This window comes from Lissotriton helveticus, chromosome 3_1 (genome assembly GCF_964261635.1).
Source record: "Lissotriton helveticus chromosome 3_1, aLisHel1.1, whole genome shotgun sequence".
NCBI lineage: Eukaryota > Metazoa > Chordata > Amphibia > Caudata > Salamandridae > Lissotriton > Lissotriton helveticus.
The window spans coordinates 1,536,264,176-1,536,286,888 of record NC_136061.1 but is presented as its reverse complement, the minus strand read 5'-3'; the positions used below and the strand labels follow the sequence as shown (position 1 = coordinate 1,536,286,888).

Genomic DNA, 22,713 nt, shown 5'->3' with positions numbered 1-22,713 from the left:
AGGCTACAGTACTCAGATTGTTTATGAGTTTGTGTGGGAGAACGATGCAGCAAAATTGATGAAAAGCAATGCATGAACACACTGTTACAATTGGTGTAATGCTGTACTGTTGACACTAATCACCCATCTGTAACATTGGACCTATAGTCATGTCTTATCACAATTATTAACAGTGCACTAGGTATAACACAAGTTTTAAGAAAAGTACACATAACAAAGTGCAGAGTATGCTTATCTAGCTAAGTCCGAATGGCAATATACTACAATGACAATAAATGTGGCAAGGAACCTCTTAACAGAGGCTTGCATAATAAAATAAGTAACCAGACAGCCAACAGCAATGCACTTACCATGAATTTCTGTACACTAAGGGGGAAGGTTGCAGAGTACAGCAGAATCTGCCGGTACTTAGGTAGCGTGTAGATGATTTCTTCCATTATCTGCATGAAATCCTGAGACAGCAGCTTGTCTGCCTATGGAGAAAAATAATTAATTTGGAATTCCTATTCACTACAGCACTTTCTATCAGGAGAGTTTGTTGATGGCTATGAAATTCATAACAGGACGCAGGATACCCACTTGCTCTTTTGTAGGACAAGGCATGGATAGAATTGCTTGGGTTTAAACCTGGAGAATTTGAGCCACAATAAAGTTTGACCATAGATGCACTGGGATAGAAGGCATTGAAGAACCACTTAAACTTCTCAAAGCTGATGGAAGTGGTAAATGGGTGCACTACGTGCAAGGCTCCCACAAAGCACATTACTTCTACCACCAATATGAAAAAGGAATCTGAAAGCACTTGTTTCCGCATGCCAACAGCTTGCTTGTTAAAACCCTGCACAAAGTGAATACCCTTGTGAGCAATGCCCTTGGTTGCCTGTGTCAAAAAATTGCTACAGCAAAACCAGTGTAAATTAAGGTGTGACCCATTACAAAGTGATCTCTACACAAAGTTCTACCCAAACCAACACTACTCTTAGACCAGCTCATTTTGTTCCGTCTAAAAGTAAGTTTTAGAGCTAGCAAAGAAAGTCCTGAACACCTCAGAATATGCCACCTCTGAAAGTCTAGAGGCAGCAGCAAAAAATAACAGCAGTCGATCACCCTGCTCCAATAGCCACCAAGTGCCAGTAGCATATGGAAACTGCACAAGATGCTACCACAATAGAAGTAAAGAATAGAGATGTTACCTCATCCAATACGATCATCTGGGTGTGGTCAACCTTTGCCACTCCCTTCTTTATCAGATCCAGGATTCTCCCAGGGGTTGCAATCACGACATGCACTGAAAAAACAGAATAAAAGCAAATTACAATGAAGACAAAAACACTGCCATGCCTCTTATGTACAATCCTCAGTGACATAGCAAAATGCAGTTTCTTTCAATCGTAATAGTCTGCATACAAACCAACTGCTACAGATAGCTAAAAATAAATCCATATTATGGGAGACCTTTTCATCATTAACCCGTTTGCTGCTTCGAACTTCAGCGCCAGTGCTGAACGTTCGAAGAAACAGGTGCGTTGGACGTGCGCAGCACCAGGGAGGTAGCTCGCGCGGCAGCGAAGGGGTTAGTTAAACAAAGGTTTTTTAAAGACTGCCCCAATATTCCACTATAAATGTATACTCAAATCAAAGCACTGAATTTAAATGTGTTTGGCTTTACATGGAACAAGAGTATTTTGCATTCTGAAATATTCTACTTCGTAAAATATTTAGCAAGATCAGATATGCAAATGAGACTTCAAACCAACACGAAAGCATGAATCCAGGCTCTGCAAAATTAATAGAAAGCAAACGTGTACCTTCCACAATCCAACAAATGCATACCACAAGTATGCGTTAAGAGATTTCTAGGCATTCATGTTGTGTGAAATTTGACAATGTTGGAAAAAATAGAGGTTCTACGGCTTCTAGAAAGCAACACTCTCTAATCCCAATGGCAGGTTCACTATTGGGAAAACAAGTAAATATGTAGTGTGCACTCTTGTTTAAACTTTCTTTAAAAAATATTTATCAGAGTTAACACAATTTGTGCGATACTGAAGCATATGCTGGCAACATATGTAAATTATAAACATCAAACTTAGCCAAGTACCACTGCTTCCTTGGACTCCGTACACTGCTGGAAATTTTATCCTAGAGTATAATTAGGGCTCCCGGTTTCATGGTATTTTTTTGCCATGTCGGTCTGTATTTATCCATATTTATATTTTGCTAACAACATCTGTATATATCCAGATTTATTTTGGATTTTGTGCAAAAATTAAGCTGAAATTAGAATACTTCCACATTTAACTGATAAATATGCACTCATGCTTTAATGTCTGTCAGGTTTCAGTGTTGTGAACACCCGCAGAAAGATAAATCAGGGCATGGATATGAAAATATGCAAATTTCAGTACCAACCATGTGCAAATCTATTGCTGTTGAAGCCTCTTTACTAAAATTCCCTATAACCCCCTTATCAATCCACACAGCTATTGGCCTGGCCGTCATGAAAAGACAGTATTTAAAATTACTCAAAAAGCATAAAATAAATAGGACAAGAAAATTAATGTTTTTGGTTCTGTGTTTATCTGTAAAAATCAGTAAAAACGGAAAACAGAGCCTTAATTATAATACAATATTGCTAGAAATTCTGATTATGACATTTTATATGTATTATGTTATCATTAAATGATGTATTTTTCCTGTAAAATGTTAAACACTTGTTGAACATTTTACAGGATCAATAGTTCCACCAACTTATTAGTGAGTTCATAATGATCATGAAAACGATTGGCACTGTTCATATTAATTGGTGTTTGATGCCTTTATAGTGAGAAGCTTGAGTCCCTATTTTGAACCAAGGTATCCCCCTGTGTGCCCTGAAAAATGAAAGGTGAAGGAAAGAATTAAACAAAATTATAGCTCAAGAATAGACTAACAAAATCATCATGTTGCTTGGAAGGACTCCATGATAGTGCGCTGATAGTGGTCATGCTAGCCAAATTAACAGCTGGAAAAAATGTGAATAAAACCACACTATACATTAAAAACACTCACCGAGCAGAGATAGTGTTAAACTAAATTCCTACAAGTTTAACCTGAAAAACCGCAAAGAAAACATGGTGATTATCGCAACAAGCATGAAGTACTGTATAACACCCATCATATAATAATAATAATAATCCACATTTGTAAAGCGCACAATCACCCGTAAGGGTCTCTAGGCACTGGGGGCCGTCGGGAAGATTAAGCAAGCTATTGCCCAGAGTCACATGGTGCTGGGCTAACCTGCCGCCGGAGCCGGGGATCGAACCCTGATCCCCAGATTCCAGCGTCAGTCGCCCTGGCCGCGGCGCCACACCTCTCCCACCATATACAGTATTTCAATTAAAATTTAGAGTCTCATACCTCCAGGAGTCACCCGGCACCTCAAAGGAACACATCTGCTGTTTTAATCTGTCCCTTACAGACACCATATTCTCCCAACTTCAAAAGTGTATAAGAAAAGTCTGTTAAACTTCATCTGAGCGTTTATGAAGCAAGCAGTGCAACGCTACAATGAAATAATCTACAATTTCCTTACCTTTCAACTAAAAGTTTTTTTTTTAAACTAAGCAATAATCCATTTAGTAGCGAGCAACAATGATTCAAAACTGCAGCTTGATCCGTCTAACTCCTGTGAACAGCAATTCCTGTTAAGCTATAGGCTCCAAGTATCTGTGCTCTGTTGTCCATGTTTTAATGGAGTCTTCTGTATTAGTAACATAGGACTAACGCTCTCAACTCATTCCGTTATGCCCGCCATCTTACAACTGCTAAATAAACAAACTTCTATTGGAGAAATTGCCAGATTTATACAAGAGACTATTCAAACCAAAAATAAAGACCAAGATGAAACCTTTCCAGATTCTTAGGTCGTTGAACTAAAAAATAATGAAAGAATCATAGATTTAGAAAGAAAACATCCCCAGTCACCCCTGTGTATGTACAAACATACAGATATTAACTTTATTCTTGAGGACCTGAATTCTCATTGTGGCTATGTGTGTGTGTAGGCGACAGCTGGTGTTAATAACATGTATTCAAGGTGTGATGTTAAATATGATATATGTAAGGAAGCTATGTACATCTCATGAGAATATAACACTGAATAAATGTTACCAGGTGTTGCATACACAGCCAGAACGAGAATTCAGATACTCAACAATATAGTTAAGTTCCGGATGGTAGTACAGACACATTAGGGGTGATTGGGTATGTGATCTTACTACATCTAGGATGCTTTCATTAGTAATTTAGATCAACCTAATTGTGAAATTTGTTTCATATTGGCCTTTATTTTTATTTTGAATACAGTCTTGTATATATCTGGCAATTTCTCGAATACAGACTTTGGTTTATTTAGCAATTGTAATATGGAGGGCATAACTGAATGAGTTGAGAGCGTTTGTCCTATGTATATTACTAACACAGAAGAAGTCATTAAAACCTGGACAACCATGCACGGAGGTGCAAGGAGCCTATAGCTTAATGGGAATTGTCATTCACGGAAGTTGGACAGATCAATCTGCGGTTTGGAGTCCTGGTTACTCTACTAAATGGAATATTGCGTTTTTTCAAATTCTTTTCTCGAACAATGAAATCGAGAAAGGTAAGGGAAGAAGTGTAGTTTTTCGTTGTAGCGTTGAACTGCTAGCTTCGTAAATGCACAGATGAGGTCGAACATCACGGTCATTTTAGACACTTATGCAGTCTGAGAATACGGTGTCAGTGACTGCATTTATTTGTAGTGCCGGTTGACTCCAGGAGGTGTGAGACTACATTTTAATTGAAAAACTGTATACAATGGTATGAGTTATACACTACTTAATACTTGTTGCGATCACCATGTTTTCTTTGTAGTGTTTCATGTTTAACTTGTAGGTATTTAGTTTACCAGGATCTTTACTTGGTAAGTGATTTTAATGTATAGTGTGGTTTATTCACACTTTTTTCCCCACTTGTTGTAACAATGTAGCTAGCATGGACACGGTTTCAACACAATATTATTGAGTAATTCCAAGCAAAACAATTTAGTTTTTTCCTGAGCAATTATATTTCACTCTTTCCTTCACCTTTCATTTCTCAGGGAGCACAGGGGGATACATTGGTTCAAAACAGGGACTCCAGCATCTCACTAACACATCACACACTAATATTAAGAGTGAACATCATTTTCATGATCATTACGAACTCACTAAGTTGTTGGAACTATCGATTGTGGCTGTAAAATAATAAACGAGCATTTTTGCTTTCATGTGTTCAGAGAAGCCCCTGAAATGCATTGGGCATAACATTCTTGAATGGAACATTATCCAAAGGAGTAATTTTTTTATTGAAGTTTTGTAGTTTATTTTGAGGAGGTGTCTTTGTATTCGAAAAGGAGATGCGTCATTTAATGTTAACAAATCTAAAATGTGAAAATGAAAAAATTTCACAATATTGTATTATACTGTAGGATTAAAATAGTCTGCAGTGCGTACAGAGTCTAAGGAAGTCGGTGGTACTTGCCTAAGTTGGAGGTTCATTCTAGTGCCATAATTTGTCAGTGCCCTACAAGCAGACAACTTGCGGACTCCACTATGCCACCCAGTTCCTTGACATGCACCCCAACCACTACTCCATATTTAGTACAAACAAATACCCAATATTATGACAGGGAAAGTAGGGTTACTCAAAACCCCAGTCGAGACTTCCATCCAGTTTTCCCCCTCACGAATCCTTGCTGTAAGATCGGTCATTCAGTGTCGGAGGTCAACAAAGATATGAGTGCTGAATTATAGGGTTCCGTTATTTGCTGGTAAAACCTCAACACTAAGGGGATACGGTGGCACTGGTTAGTTTACCACTACCACCTTGCTCAAAAATCAAATAGAAGGGGATCCTTTAGGACATCACAAGGTATGAATACAAATGGGGTATACATGGAGTGCAGGGACTTTATATAGACCAGTGAATGTCTCACCTGTATCGTCCAGCCTCATGATGTCATCACGCAGGTTGGTTCCACCTGTGGTTGCCATAACCTTCACTCCACCCATGTGCTTGCTGACCTGGATGCAAATCTGGCTGACCTGCAGGGCAAGTTCTCGAGTGGGTACAATTACCATTGCTGAGAAAGAAGAAAAGGACTTGAAAAAAGTATCAACATTTTCCCCTCACACCCACCTTAAGGCGCAAACACTTGTGTAAATATAGTGCAGTAGTCATGGAGGCGAAAAGCACTACAAATAGAGCACTGCTAGTGTACCTAGTCACAATCCGTAGGTCAAAAGAACACCTACACAGGCTAACCAGGTTGCTACTGCTCACCAGCCAGGAATCGAAGCAGCTCAACTAAGACTAGGCTATATCCAATAGAAATTAGCATGATTGACGTTTTTCTTCAACATAAAGGACAATTTATGAGGTGGCTACACTTAAAGCTGGAAAACATCTACCACACATGCTAAGAAAAGCCTTCATCCACCAAGGCACCTCAGCAACTCCATACCACCATAAAGCCATTTACTTAAAAAGAACCTTCTCTGACCTACCCACTCAACACCTCTGGTGGTAGAAGTAGTTTCTGGGACCCCCAACAAAAACTTGTACATAAAGATAAGGAAGGCCGCCCAAAGACTGAAAAGCTGTGCCCTTCTTCCGAAAGCAGATGCTAGCAGAGGTGGTTTTAAACAAGGCTTTAAGCGTTTGCCTTATGTGTGCTTCTTCCTAGGCATGAATGTCCACACAATGCTTGGTAAACAAGTTGATGATACATGCTCACGTGTCTGCAAGTGGGATTTTACCTAGGAAAGCCATAGCGGCTTTATTTTCATAGGTGGAATACATTCTAGGCAAGGAATGTAGTATGCGTTTGGCGTGGCAAATGTTACAACAATTAGCCCATCTAGCAAAGCTAGAAAATAGGTTCTCAAGTGGGGCTTGCCAAAAGCTACAAAGAGTTACTTTGTCTTTGTAAAGGATTTAGTACGGTCAACATGATAAAGGAAGGCTCTTGACATCTAATGCATACAAGGCTCTTTCCACAACAGATTAAGGGGGAAGAAAGTGGGTAAATCAATTGTATGATCGACATGGAACAGACTACCTTAGTCAGAAAAGGAGGGTTTGTTGTAAGGACAATCCAATTTTTGTTGACTTGAATTAAATGCTTTTGTAAAGTCAGAGCTTGCAGATTACCTTCTACAACATAAAATGATGGTTGTGGGGAAAAGTGAGATTTTTTGGCATTGATCGAACTTATTTGTGGAGGAGAGACCGCTTGTTGAGTGTAAGCAAGGCCCTGCACAGATGCGGTTCTTTACCAGCTAGTAATGCAAGGATTGCATGGCATGAATGGCACTGCAGTAAAGTTGTCCTACCACCACGGCCAGAATTTGTGAATACCAGTGGGGTGGTTGTCCTCCCAAAGGGTAGTACTTTAAACATTGCTTTCCACTATGGGGTAAAAGGTGCAGTCAGTTAGCAGGTACATTAAAGGTGGTGCTGGACTTCGTGATTGGAATCAAGAGATTAAGCCAGGGATTCCACAGGACAACACTGGTGGCAGTTTCACCGGAGACCGTACCTGTACACTTGGCATGTCTAAAGTGGACATTTGATATGACTCACCTTCTGGACAACCTCCTTCCCACTTTCGAGTAAGCATACAGAACACGTTTTACCAGTAGCTCCATCTGCACCCACCGATACCTGTAGTATTGTAAAAGTAGGCATATGAGTTTGCTAATTGCCATTGAGTAGCAGCACTCTTAGCTAGCCTTTGAATAGGAGCATAAATGATGCATTTGTTCCATCAGGCAGTGGGGCACAGTCTGTGCAAAATATTTGCCATATGCACTACCAGCGTGTATGGAGGAACATGGCCCTTGATTTATAAGGAATTCTTAACCACATACTGTGGATTCTTGGTGCAGCCACACTGGTCTTGACAGGGTCCTCAAATGCTTTTAAGAATGGGTAGGTAGTGAACTGAGCACTATGTTAAGAGCTTTTCAATAAGAAAGGGTCTCCCCTTACCTCACAACATGCAGTGTGACCATGGGAAAGTCTACCACACGCTTGACTACTTCAGAATATGCTAGGTGTTATCAGGAAGGAAAAGCTTGACTGGATAAGGTTTTAAGTTCAGGCCTTCTTGGGAATCTACATAGTCTTCTGTCACCATAGGCTCCTCAGTGTTGGGAAAGTCCTAGGTAGAATCAAAACACAAACCCAAAATACATAGTGCGTGAAGGATACAGGAATGTGGAGGTGAATGTGCTGGTGGTTGGCTGTGCTCCCATGGCCTAATATTTTTGGCAAGGAGGCACAGGCTGTGCAGGTCGACTAGTCGTGTTCTGGCGAGAGAGAGGTTGCAAACCTCGTGATGGTCGCTATGAGGGAATTTTGCTCGACATACCAGGCATCTTTTGAATGGAGTTCTGTCCACGAGGCGTAGGCTGTACGGCGCCAATAGGCCCAACGGCCCGCGTCGACGCACCGGGATGTAGCTGGTGATGTCGAAAAGTCTATTCGATGTCAAAAAAGTTTATATAAAGTTTCACGCTTCGAAAATGCAGAAAAAGTGTTTTCTAGCCAGAGCGGAAAACTTTCATCCGAACTAAGTGGTGGAAAAAAACAATGAGGATGGAGTTGATGACCATGCGCAGTATTGTCCAAGGGAGGAGTCACTTATCTCGTGACTACAAAGACTTCTTCCAAGAAGACAACAGCCTGCAATCATCCGAGCCCAACACCAGGTGGCGATCTATTGCTAAGTGTACAATCTGCAGCTCATATGCCTCGAACGCATCTTTTCTTGGTTCGGGGTTGCAGCTACAATGCGCACAATGAATGGGTCTATGCATATCTTCAAGATATCAGGATAATGGTGGGGTCCAACATATGGGCCGATCCCAGGGCTGGTTTCATGGTAGACTTTGGAGTCTACCTCTCCTCTGAAGAAGGCCACTCAGACTCGGTGTAAAAACAGTCTCAACTTCAAGTCTGTCATGTGAAAGGTTTTTTTCTAGGGGCAAAGGACTGCATTCCAATACAGAGCTGGCTCTGGAACAGTGGTTGGTGCAGACTGTAAACGCCTTTTCAGTGGTGGTTTGAGGCTTGAGAGAAGGCAGTTTCTTGACCCGAAGCAGACACTCTGCTTAAGGACAACACCCAGATGGAAGATCCCAAGAAGAGGTTGGATGGGAAACAAAAGGCATAATCTTTGCCCTGGGTGTGGGTTTCATTGGTAGGCCCTGGAGAACAACTGTCTTCAAAGTCAGTCATTAGAAGGAACATTCTCTGGATTCTGCTCCATCAATGCGCCCAAAATACAGGAGGGCCCCCCCCAGAGTGTACCCTGAACATTAGACGCTGGGTATGGAAGGTCTGGAGAACCTTGGCACTGCATTCTGTAAGCTAGCCACCTCCATTCTCGTTGAGAAGAAATGAGTTACTTACCTGTAACCTCTACTTCTCCAATATTGATATCGTTTATATATTCACATGCTTGAATCATCACCTGTTGTCAGGATGGGAGTACCTGGAACATTAAAATAACAGTACACAGAGAAAAATGAGCATACACTCCTACTCCCCAAAGAGGTCACCATAGCTCTGAATTCAAAATACAAGTGCAAACTGAATACAATGAGCTTCTCAGAAGGAGGTAACATCAGCTGACTGAGGGTTGTATTAAGCTCCCATGGAACTGGATGATGGCGAAGAGGTGGAAAAGCTCTGAAAAGACCTTTCATAAACTAATGATTCATTGGGAAAACAGACTAATAGTCCTAAATCTGGAGATAGTAGCCAGATGGACCCGGACTGAATAATATTGGAGACCACTTTCAGTCAAACTTAATATGGCAGATCTGAGAAGGCTTCTTTGATGTGGCTGATAACCATTATTCCTGCGAAAGACAGAAAAGCTTCAACTAAGTGTTTAAAGTTGTATTAGTCGCTGGAGCACGAGCCTGCACCAGAATAGGTTTACACTCCCGTTGGAGAGCCCAATAGCCAGATTCTAATGTGGGTCAGGTACCATGCTGTCAAGTTCAGCAACTTTGGAACGTGGTGAAGAATCTTTCCTTGATGTCAGGACAATATTCTGGAATGCACCTTCAATAGAATGGCTGGATGTACAGTCAAATGCAGCAGCTCGCTGTACAAATTCTGGTGAGGACACGCTGGAGGAATAAGAATCAAAATGCAATGGTCTATCTACTCCCTAAACACCCGGGAGACCAGGGGAAACTCTGGAAAGGAGTAGGCAAATATCTTGACCAACCAATCAAAAAAACATAACATATATAAAATTGGCACTTCTGTCCCATGTAAGTCCCTAATAAGTGATACCATGGGTACCTAGGACCTGGAAGCTGAAGACGGTTCCCTGGGAGCCCCTCATGATCATGGCACTAATTTATGAGGTGAAAAACAGTAGACATGGCACCCTGCCTTGGTGCCATGCCAAGCAGCACTGCCTATAGGTATAGTGAAGTCATTCCTCTAGCAGGCTTTACAGCCCTAAGGAAGGGTGCACTATATCACAGGTGAGGGCATATCTGCATGAGTAGATATAACCCTACAATACTAAAGTCGATTATTAATTATTGTAAGTGCCAGAGGAGCCTTAAAGAGTACATGGGCTGGAAACTCAACTAGTTGCCCAGCACCGTCAAGGCTTCACGGAAACCAGGAGAGTTTGGTACCAAACAGCTCCTTGTAATAAAGCCACACTGGTGCCAGTGTGCGCTTTATTAAAACATGTACTCGGAGGGCACCTCAGAGGTGGCCCCTGATAGCCTAACAACCTTGATGTAGTTACGGACTGGCTTTAGGCAACTTGCCACACAGATGTTTCTGGACTCCCTGGGAGGAGAGGCTCTGCTCGGAGACCAGAAAGAATGCACATCTTGGGTGGAGGAGACGCACCTCCCCCAGGACAGGCCCAGTTCTCGAAGGGAAAGTTTCAAAGGTCTGCCGCCTTTGTAATGCTACCCACAGCCTCTGATACTATCGTCAGATGGCACCCACTCAATCCCCTCCCAAAAACACCACCCGTCCTGTGGCTTGCAACTTCCAGAAACCAGAGGAAGACTGCCTGCACTTCAAAGACCAGATCTCCCAAGGACAGCAGCCCTGTCCTGAAAAATCCACCTACAAAGACGCCGGATCCAGCTGGAACCAGGACTCCTGCCAACTCTGCACTTTACACCCCACAGCCAAACTGAGCAGCTCACCTGTCCAGTGAAGTCTCAACAGGTTTCCTGAGCTAGAGTCCAGCGTTGGCAAACCCCACTCATGGACTCCACGACTACATCTGCAGTCGTAATCCAGAGGCTCCCCTGGCAGCGGATGGAACCAGCAAGGAGACTCCTTAGTCTAACGCCACCCCTGCACCTGCAGCCACTGCACCTTGGTGAGTTGAATACAGTGCCCCTATGATGCCCTACATCTCTACTTACCTTTGCTGTCGCTGGTCACTCTCCTGCAACCTAAGGTGCGGTGCCCGTTTGTTGAAAGCAGAATCCTCATTGAACAGCATTGGGCGCCTTACGCTGAATTTGCATCCAGCCACCTGTCGTGGATGCAGTTTTGGTACTCACCTGACCCTTGCTGACCTTTGGTACCAAAAACTGGAACATTAAGTGTGATTCTTACCTGTATAAACGCATAGTTATCCTCCATAGGTAACATTGAACCACTCAGAAATTTGTCGACGTTTGAAAGTAGAGTAATTTAATTTCAAAACCTACTTACCTTACTGTGAAGATCTTGGTCTTAAAATAAACAAGCTTATTTTTCTAAAATTGGAGGGGGGAGGGATCTCCTTTTTGAGTCGTGTCCCTCGTTGGTCAATGTTGGGCATTAATTGTCTTACCCTCGGTCAGGCCCAAGGCTGCTCACCCACACTACAACTAATAAAGCACTTTGGGTTTTACATTGAGCTCTGTACAATTTTGGGGAACTCTTGAACTCTAAGAAGCTGGCTCTGTATATGGTATGTCACAAAGTGGTTATACCGTGCACAACCACGGATTGAAAAATGCAACCTGCCAGTTTGTTTAATTTCCACGTGTGAACGTCATTTGTTGGAAGAATGAAACTGCCAGATCATTCTGGCATCCACAGCAATATCTATATTGTGAGAAAAGGCCCAGTTCCACTGTAGCTGAGATTCTGTAGGAAGGATCTTGGACCACATCCCTCCCAGTTTGGCTGACTACCCCAGCAATGGTACTCACCGGGCAGCACGGAACGGAAGGCCTCGGACGGGACTGGACTACGACGACGAACTTCGGACTTCGGACTTCAGTTACGGGTGGACCTCCGGATACCTCGGACCTTGGACTCTCGGCTTGGGCTCTGGTCGGGACTCGCCGCGTTCCTCCACCGTCTCGTTCGGATGCTGGACCGCCTCCTCCGTCTCCTCCGTGGGCCTGAGGGATACTTGAAGCAGAAATATCTGCACTTGGCCAGAAGAGTTCCGTCACGACTGCAGGGGGTCAGGGGGTCGGCGTGCTTCACCGACGCGTGGGGAAAGGGCAAGTCCCCTGTTCGGGCGCCATTATGTGGTAAATAAATAAATAATACCCTATTTTTGAGTGCATGAATGAATGAATAACAGATAGCTCAATAAATAAGAGTCAAGATTCGAGGTAGTAGGAGTTTCTGCAGGTTTATTACAGCATAAGGACAGGATCAGGACAACCTGCATAGGGTGACCCAGCAGAACAAAAGGATCCCAGCAGGACAACTGGGACCCAGCAGGGGAAAAAAGGCCCAGCAGCTGCTGGGGCTAGGTCTGGGATGAGCGCGCTAACATTCAATAATAAAACACAGGCATATATACATAGCGCAAACACATAGCATTACATTGCAGTAGGCGTAACAGTGGGTGGAATAGAAGGCGTAACGTGTAACAGTCGCGAGAGATAACAGTAAAAGTGGGTGTAACTGGGAGTTTACATAGACATGTGATGCAAACGTAACAGAATATGTCATGAATGGGCGGAAACATAGGAGGGGGCTACCTAAGGAGCCGGGACCTCTAACCTAATGGTGCGCGAAAACTGGCAATGACGTGTTACTAGGAGAAGCTGGGGGCTACGAACTCTGTGCTAGGAGCAGAGACTAGAGTCTGGAGGGTCGGAGCGACATGTACCTAAACCCTATCTGGTATCTAATGTTTAGGGAACATGTTGATATGAACTAGAAGTCATGAGGGGAAAAGCTAACCTGATTCTAAGACTGGACCATGCATTATTCTACATGTAGTGCGTGAAGAATATTAAATGACCATTAAATACAGTATTTCTCTAACATGGAGACGAGAAGGCTAGACAATGACGGGAACTATTGATGCAGTTCAGTAGCTTAGGAATGCAGAGGAGGAGGACTGAACTGATAGCTGGAACTATAACATACTTTTGGCAGACTCAGAGGCAGAGCCGGGGTGCACCGGGCACTGCAAGGCAGGAAGTAAGTGAAGGGTCGAGGATACAGGTGGGGGCTGTATCGCTCCTCAGCGAGGCTTTCAGGAGACAGGAGCTGAATCTGTGGTCCGGGCCCTTTTGAGGCCTAGAAACGGGGACTTTATAATTGAATAACGTGCACACTGAGAAACGTGGCAACATTACTTACATAGGCCTGATATTCGTAGTATTCACGAGGACTGGAAAATAGCATACCAGAGGTGGACACAACTGTAATTGCGTCTTTAATCAGAAATGGGGAATAACATATGCATATTGGTCATGCATACATAACATATGATGGATGAGGCGTAGGGACACAGAACATGGCAAAATTTACTTTTCCACAAGAACATGGCCATTGTGTGGTCTGTTCCAATTAGGACTGGATGACCTGCCAAGTTGGAGGAATGCTTGTAACCTAGTTTTATGGCACAGAGTTAAAGTGTGGAGTTCAAACACATTGTTGTGGAGCTTTTTCTCTGCATCTTAACAAAGGCCTCCGGTAGAAAAGCAGCAACTGAAGCGAGACATATGAATGTCAGCAGCCCTACATGCCAAGAACGGATGCATACTGGTAAGTAGTATTTTCCGTTCGAGGCATGTGGGCTGCAGAATTCATATCTTTGCATAGACTGTATAGCAGTACCTCCTTTAGCGGTAGTCGCCTGCCCCAGCTGCAGCTGTTTGAAAGAGTTTTGAGGATAGCTTGGCCTACAGCAGCTTGCTGCTTTGATTGCACATCTACACAATACTGTTTAGTGAAAGTGTGTATGGTAGACCATGTAGCTGCTCTACAGATGTCTTCTAGTGGAATGTTTCTCAGGAAAGCCATGGATGCACCCATTTCGCACGTAGAGTGAGCTCTTGGGGGGACGGTTAGAGTGTGTTTAGCTTTGTAGAAGCATATTTGAATGCATTTAACTATCCATCTTGCTATTCCTGATTTTGAGATAGGGTTACCCTTATGTTGTGGTGAAAAGGCGACAAACAACTGTTTGGTTTTCCTGAATGTTTTGGTTCTGTCAACATAGTATAACAGAGCCCTTCTCACATCTAGTGTGTGTAAGCTCTCTCAGCTACTGACAGTTTTGGAAGAAAACTGGCAGTTCAATGGACTGATTGATATGAAAAGTGGATATGACCTTTGGCATGAACTTAGGGTTAGTACGTAGTACCACTTTACTTGCATGTATTTGCATTTAAGGTTCCTGAATTGTTAGAGCCTGTAGCTCACTTACTCGTCTGAGTGAAGTGATGGCGATTAAAAATGCCACCTTCCATGTTAGAAGTTGCAGTTCACATGAGTGGAGTGGTTCAAAAGGAGGTCCCATAAGTCTGGTAAGTACTATATTTAAGTTCCTGACTGGTGAAAGTGGATGTTTGGGAAGGATTATCCTTTTAAGCCCTTCCATGAAAGCCTTGATTGCTGGAACTCTGAACAGAGACAGGTGTTGTCTGTTTTGTAGGTATGCTGCTATAGCTGCAAGTTGAAGTCTTATTGAAGAGTATGCTAGAATGCATCTTTGAAGATGCAACATGTAACAGATAATGTTTTGTATTGAAGCGTCTAATGGATTGATGTGGTTATTGTTGCAATAGATTACAAATATTTTCCATTTGGCTGCATAGCATGCTCTAGTAGTTAGACGTCTCGCCTCTGATAATGCTCATACAATCAGGAGGCAAATTGAGTTATCCAAATGCTAAGACTTCAGGAGCCAGATCGCTAGGTTCAGTTGATTGGGATCTGGGTGCCTGATTTCTCCATGGTTCTGAGTTAGAAGATGTGGCGACAGACGCAGTCTTTGGTGTGGAACAACGGAGAGTTCTAGGAATGTTGTGTACCATGGTCATCTCGCCCATGTTGGAGCAACCAGGATCATTGTCAGTGACTGCTGACGTAGTTTGCGTGCCACAAGTGGAATCAGTGGGGCTGGTGGAAAAGCATACACAAATATGCCTGACCAGTTCATCCATATCGCATTGCCCTGTGACAACGGATGTGGGAACCTGGCGGCAAAGTACTGGCATTGAGTTTGTTTGGGGCAAACAGATCCATGTCTGGATGCCCCCATTTTTGGAAGAATGGCTGGAGAGCTTGAGGGTGAATCTCCCATTCGTGTATCTGTTGGCTGTGTCTACTTAACAGATCCGCTATTGGATTGTCTTTTCCTGGCAGGTGTTGTGCTAGGAGAAATATGTTCTTTGGTATTGCCCATCTCCATATGCTCTGCGCTAGGTGAGAAAGCTGTAAAGAGTGAGTCCCTCCCTGTTTCTGGATGTAATACATGGCTGTCATGTTGTCCGTCTGGATCAACACAGCTTTGTTGTATATATGTTTTTGGAATGCTTTCAGTGCCAGAAATACTGCTAGCAACTCTAAGTGGTTGATATGCAGTTTCTTTTGCTTGGCTGTCCAGAGCCCTTGGACAGTGTATTGATGTAGGTGGGCTCCCCAGCCTGTCAGTGATGCGTCCGCTGTCAATACTACTTGTGGAACTTGCTCTTGGAACAGTCGCCCCTTGGAAAGGTTTTGTGGATTCCACCACTGCAGAGAGTTGCAAGTGCGACGTCTACCAACACTAGGTCTTTTAGTTGTCCTTGAGCTTGGTTCCACTGCCTTGCTAGGCATTCTTGTAATGAACGCATTTGAAGTCTGGCGTGGGTGACAATGAATATGCAGGAGGCCATCATGAACACTCGCGCTGGTAAGGAGTGTTGTGGCTGAAACCTTTGAATCAGAGTCTGCATATTGGCTATCCGGACTGGATTTGGATATGCCTTTGCCACTGATGTATTTATTGTAGCTCCCAGATATTGCTGTATGTGGGAGGGTTGCAGATGAGATTTTGGGTAATTTATGGAAAAACCCAGACTGTGCAGCAGCTGGAGTGTTTGAGACGTGTGACTTGCACATTGGGTGTGTGACTTGGCTTTTATGAGCCAATCGTCGAGATAAGTAAATACGTGAATGTGTTGCCTGCTGAGGTGTGCTGCCACTACAGCTAGGCACTTGGTGAACACCCTTGGAGCTGTAGTTACTCCAAAAGGGAGAACTTTGAACTGGTAGTGTTGTCCTTCTATTGTGAACCTGAGATATTGCCTGTGAGCTGGGTGAATAGGAATGTGGAAGTATGCGTCCTTGAGGTCTAGTGTGGCAAGGAAGTCACCTTGCTGAAGCAATGGGAGTACCTGTTGTAAGGTTATCATATGGAAGGGCTCTGAAAGTATGTATTGGTTCAGAGGTCTGAGGTCTAATATGGGTCTGAGCGACCAGTCCTTTTTGGGAATTAGGAAGTATAGAGAATATACTCCTGTTCCTTGGTGTTCAAAAGGGACTGGCTCTATAGCGATCTTTTGTAGCATGGATTGGACCTCTTGCTGTAACAGTGTTATATGTTCCTTGGACATAGGACGGTGTTTGGGTGGTATGTTGGGTGAAGTAGAAGTGAGTTCCAGGCAATAACCATACTGGATAATTTGTCTCACCCACCTGTCTGTGGTAATTGCGTTCCAGACAGGTAGGAATTTGTTGATTCTGCCTCCGACTGGTGTTATATGGTCTGGAGGGAGAGTGGTGAAGTCACTGTTTGGTGGCAGTGGAGGCTCTGGTGTTATCGCCTCCACATCCTCTGCCCTTATTATTTTTTCCCCTGTAACCTCCTCTATTGGAGCCTTTGTTAAAAGTGCTCTGGGTATTTGACTTGAAGGTAGAGGAGTTTTGCGATGTGTTGCCCCTTCCTGTACCTCTATATGCGGAGCGACGAAAAGACCCCCGGTGTTGTTGGTACTGAAGCGTCCCCATTGACTTGCAGTTTCAGTGTCTTTATTTTATCTAAAATGGTGTCAACTACAGGGCGAAACAGAAAGTCTTGGTTTAATGGCTGATTGAGGATGGTGGATAGCACCTCAGTTTTAAATCCAGATATGCGTAACCATGCGTGTCTGCGCAATAGAACGCTGGTATTGATAGATCTGGCCGATGTATTGGCTGCGTCTAGCGCACATTTAATGGAGGCATTGGTTATGAACTTGCCTTCCTGAATGAGGTCGTTGGCCTGTGCCTTAAAGGGTTCTGGTAGGTGTTGCATTAGAGTTTCGATCTGGTTGTAGTGTGCTCTATCATATATCGCTAATAGGGCTTGTGTATTGCGATCCTCCATGAATTAGCGGCCTGTGAAGCTACTCTTTTTCCCGAGGCTTCTAGGATTTTAGATTCTTTATCAGGAGGGGGAGCATCTCCTGTTGTCTGTGAATTGGCTCTTTTACGAGCATTTGCAACGACTAAAGAATCTAAAGGCAACTGCTGGTTTATATATGTAGGGTCTGCTGGTGCTGCCTTATATTTTCTCTCTATTCTTGGATTTATCACCCGCGCCCTAGCAGGATCTTTATATCAGGCGCGTGCTTGAGGACCCCTTTAAGCATTGGAAGAGTTCTGAAATTTTTCTCAGAAGTGGGGAAAGTTTCAAACAAAAAGTCCTCCTCTATAGGGTCAGTGTGCATATCTATGTTGTGATATTTAGCTGCCCTGTCTATTAGCTGATTAAACAAGATTGTGTCGTCTGTAGGCGACGGTTTTGTAGGGTATGGGGAGGTATCTGGGATGGGCTGCTGTTCATCAGGTCATTTTGATCATCCCATGTATTATCTTGTGGATCAGGATCCCCAGTTTCATCATAGGTGTATTGAGGATCTTCCCCCATGTCCTCTCCCTCATTGTGATCAGTGTGTGGGAGAGTAAGGAACGAAAGACATATCAGGTAGAAAAGGAGGAGGAGTGAAAGGCCTTGAGGGAAATGTGGCAAAGTCTTTTTCTTTGGAGGAACAGGAGAAGGAGTGTCTTGTGGTAAGGCCTCTTCTTTCGGTGGTAAACTACCACGTGTCCAGTTTCTGGATCAATATATAATTTAGGTTGCTCTTCAGTCACCGGATCTGGGTGGCATAGTTCTTCCTCAACAGTCCGTGGCTTTGGCATTGAGGGCTTTGGTCTATGGACTTTCTTCAGAGTTTGTGGCTCGAGGCTTTTTGGTGTTGGAGCTCCCTTGGGCTTGACAGCTTTTTTAGGTTTGATAACCTTTTTCGGTTCGATGTTCGATGTCTTTTTTGTATTTCAAGTCCTTTTTTGGGTCGGCGCCCTTTTTAGGGTTGGCAAATGGTTTTGGATCGACTGGGACTCTTGGTTCGGTATGTTTTTTGTCGGAATCCAGGTGTTTTTTCGGGTCGATTGCCTTCTTTATGTGTTCAGCAGCCTTTTCTGGTTCGTCTGTTTCGGTTGGATCGACAACCTTTTTGGGCTGATTGTTTTCCTTCGGTTCCGATGTCTTCGGTTGCGATGGCTTTTTGGGCTCGACGACACGCTTCGGTGCTAAGCTTTTTGGTGCTGGTGGTTTTTGTGGCTCGACGTGCTTCGGCGTCGAGTGTTTCGGTGTCGAGGGTTGTTTGGCGGCGACAGCCTTTGTTTTAGGGTCGATGTTTTTTGGTTGGACCACCTTTTTGGGTTCAGCACCCTTCGGGTCTACCAGTTTTTTTGGTTCGACGACCTTTGGCCTGGAAACTCGTTTTGGCTCGATGACCTTCTTCGGGCCTGGGCTAACGGAGGGCTTGTGTGTAGGCTTCAGAGCCGAGCCGTGGGGTCTCCGAAGGAATGTCTCGATCTTGGCTAAGGCCTTTCGGCGATGCTTCGACCGGAGCCTTGTTTGTTGGGCTGTGTGGAGTGGGGGGCTGAGTACTCACAGTTTACCCCGGCGTGATTTGGTCATAGGAGTCCGACTGGTCCTCGACAGTGACGATCTCGAGATCGGAGTCAGCAGCTTCGGGGAGATCTTGCTCGTCCTCGAAGATATTCTCCGGCTCAGACATCTGCATCTCTCGTCTGGCAGCCTGTCGATTCTGGATGGTTTTTTGGATCGGAATTGGGCACACGCTGGGCAATCTTCTTTGTGTTCAGGTGACAAACACTTATTGCATACTGTATGTTTGTCAGTATGCAGGAATTTTGAGTGGCATTCTGGGCACCTTCTGAATGGACTCCTTCCCATCGACGGCAGTCGCACGTGGCGTCGATAAGGCCCAACGGCCCGCGTCGACGACCGGATCAAGATGAAAAGTTGGATGGAGTCGAGTTCAAAGGCCTTTTGGCCTTAGAAAGTAGTTAGTTTCGATTCCGAATATGGAGTATTGGAAATGACATCCGAACCCAATGGCGGAAAAAAACAATCTGAGGATGGAGTGGATGCCCATGCGCACTGTAGTCAAAGGGAGGAGTCACCCATCTCGTGATACTTCGAAGACTCTTCCAAGAAAACAAGGAGCAATCATCCAGACCCAACACTAGGCGGCGAACTATGCAAAGATATGAATTCAGCAGCCCACATGCCTCAAACATACTCTTCCTGCATCAAGAGGATTTCTTGCCGAGTAAGCATCCGAAATGACTTTTCAGAAACTTGTTCAGCTCTAAGATCCATTATCAGCCTCCATTGACCTGTCTTTTTTTATTAGGAAGAACCTGGAATAAAAGCCTCAATTCTGTTGGGATTTGGGGGCATTTTCTACGGCTCCCTTGGAAAAAAGCATGAGAATTTCAATTTGCAGCTCCTTCAAATGAAGATTGTTCCTTTCTTGGTGGACAAACCGGGTGTTTGAGTGAACTTCTGTATGGCCTGACTGGACGGTTTGCGATGACTGCTGCTTAAGTGAAAACGCAGGTTGAGGAGGCAGAAGGATGGGAACAGCAGGCAAGCCTATTTTAGGGTTATTAGTTGGTTGCTGTGGTAATAACTTATCCATCATTTGTTGCAAAGTTGATAAGGCCACTGGCACTTGGACCACATCTGGCTCTCCATATTATCTAGGTGGTTGCTGCCTTAAATCCTTTTGAGGGCTTCCAGATTTGTGCTCTTGCTGAGTCACACATGCACTGTAAGACACATCGTCCATTGTGTCCTCTTCAAAATCGAGGACATCTCACATCCAATTGCGGTGGGCTGTAAGCAGTCAGTGAGGCATAATCACTATCCTCTTCTTTCTGGTCTGACTGCAATAATTGTAATGGAGCCACATTTGTGACCCTCAAAAGGTGAATAAACCTTACCTCGTGTTTTTAGTTTATTACATGGTTCCCAACAGTGATGCAGCCATTGGTATGGTCATTGTCGCCGACAGCATGCTTGACACCAGAATGCTCGGCACCAATGACAGAATGCTATGAGTCAAAAAAGTTTTTTTTCTTTTTTTTTTTTTTTTCATATATGGGTGACATTAGCACCCTTATGCAATGGTGACTTTTTGCACCCTGCATTAGGAACAGTGTCCCCTTTTTTGGTAATCAAAGGAATGTGCAACACCAACAAAGGAATGTTAGACGGTGTAGTCAACAGAATGCTCAATGTAGATGGTGTCGTCTGAATACTAGGATTGGACTGTCATCGACTGAATGCTAGACGTGGACGGTGTCGAAGTAAGTTTGATGTAGACGGTCCTGTCATCAAGGTTTCCTTCAAAGACTTTTTGCCATGGGCCAGTCTGTAGTGCTTAGACTTTGGTTTGTCAGCAGAGGAGGTGGCTCAAGTGCTGTACCAAATACACCATGCTCCGGAAACTGTAAAAGTCTTCTCTTCCCCTGAAGAGGGGGCATACAAAGGAAAATCCCTTTGGAAGAAATAATGCCAAACTAATTTCTGTCTTTAAGAGTCTTATTGGAGAATGATTTACAGCTCTTCCAATCCACTGACCTATGTTTATGATAAAGACAATCAAGACACTGAGTGTGGGTCAATGTAAACTTTGCCCCCACATGACAAACAGGTTTTATATCTCTTCTATGTCAGCCATGGTAACAGTTGGTGACAATTGCTTGTCCCACCAAAGAACTCCCTGGTCCCGAAATTGAAACCATCTTCCCCAACTCCCAGTACAGTAAAAAAGAAAGGGCTGGTACAAATCCAGGGCAGACCCAAATGGAAACCATTTCAGGTTCACTGAAAGTCCCTGCCAGAGCTCTGCTCTAACCTATCACATGACGTGCAGTAGCATTTTGAGCTATGGTGGCCTCTAGGGGGGAGATGGGGTGTTTAAGCTCACACCTCATCAGCTGAAATTTAGGTTTTTAGGTCTCGCCTGTCGATGCGCATCGAGCAAGCGAGACTATGGGGGCTTATCCACTCTTTATCCACTGCAAGGAATCGTGGCGATTCCTTGCAGTGCCCGTGACTTTTAAGCTCAATGCGCATGCGCATTGAGCTTAAAAGCGCGTGCACGTCAGTCTTGTTTTACCCGCTCCGCCCCCTCCCCTTCCCGCTGTGTACCATTTCTCCTCCCCCCTCCCCTCTCCTCCGTCCGTCTTGTTTGTTTAATTTAACCCGCTCCGCCCCCTCCCCTTCCCGCCGTGTCGCATTTCTCCTCCCCCCTCCCCTCTCTTCCCTCCGTCTCGTTTGTTTAATTTAACCCGCTCCGCCCCCTCCCCTTCCCGCCGTGTCGCATTTCTCCTCCCCCCTCCCCTCTCTTCCCTCCGTCTCGTTTGTTTATTTTACCCGCTCCGCCCCCTCCCCTGCCCGCCGTGTCGCATTTTTTTTTATTCGAAGCCTAGTTCAAACTATCGAGGTTCCTGCCATTGTGCCGAGGACCGGAGCCGCACACCGTTGCAACCTCCACGAGACTCCTAAGAGGTAAGCCCTTATCATCATGCTGAGCGCACCCTTGTGCTCCCCATGCCTTCTACCTTTCAATGGTAAAGGATGGCACCGCTGACACAACCTACACCCTTTCCCACTCCCCAGCTCCAACAGCAAGAAACCGCTAATCAGCGAGGTTAAGCTGCCCTACCAGCCACTCCGAGCAAATACGAACCATGGAACCACTTCCAAGGACCGCACTGAGCGAAGAAAAGGTAATGCTCAACCCTTGGCTATTCACATTCTTTTCTGACGCCATATGCCCGGCAACCAGCCCTGACATTCATCACTTTCTTTCAAAAGGAATGACGCAGCGCTCTATACACCTTAATCATTCGGATTCAAGCAATATTTCGCTTGAACTAGGGTAAGGCAGTCCATTTACGAAGTTCCGCCCATTCGTTCACTTTACCCTGCCGCCTTGCAAACTTCTCTTCCCACGTCTCGCCACTAAATTAATTGACCCTCCGCATACACTCGATCACCCCCATAAATCCATTAGAACATAAGTATCACCTTCTTGAACACTTGTGAAA

The 22,713-nt window shown here is 44.3% G+C and overlaps 1 protein-coding gene across 1 annotated transcript in view; it reads right to left on the bottom strand.

Annotated features, from left to right (window-relative positions):
- Nucleotides 1-22,713, bottom strand: part of DDX6 (DEAD-box helicase 6) — a 222,894-nt gene that overhangs the window by 155,101 nt on the left and 45,080 nt on the right. Inside the window, exons 6-8 of the mRNA XM_078682219.1 lie at nt 5,999-6,145; nt 1,194-1,288; nt 351-473 (exon numbers count right to left, since the gene is read on the bottom strand). Of these exons, the coding sequence (XP_078538345.1) occupies nt 351-473; nt 1,194-1,288; nt 5,999-6,145 (365 nt within the window). The remainder of the gene's footprint in view (nt 1-350; nt 474-1,193; nt 1,289-5,998; nt 6,146-22,713) is intronic.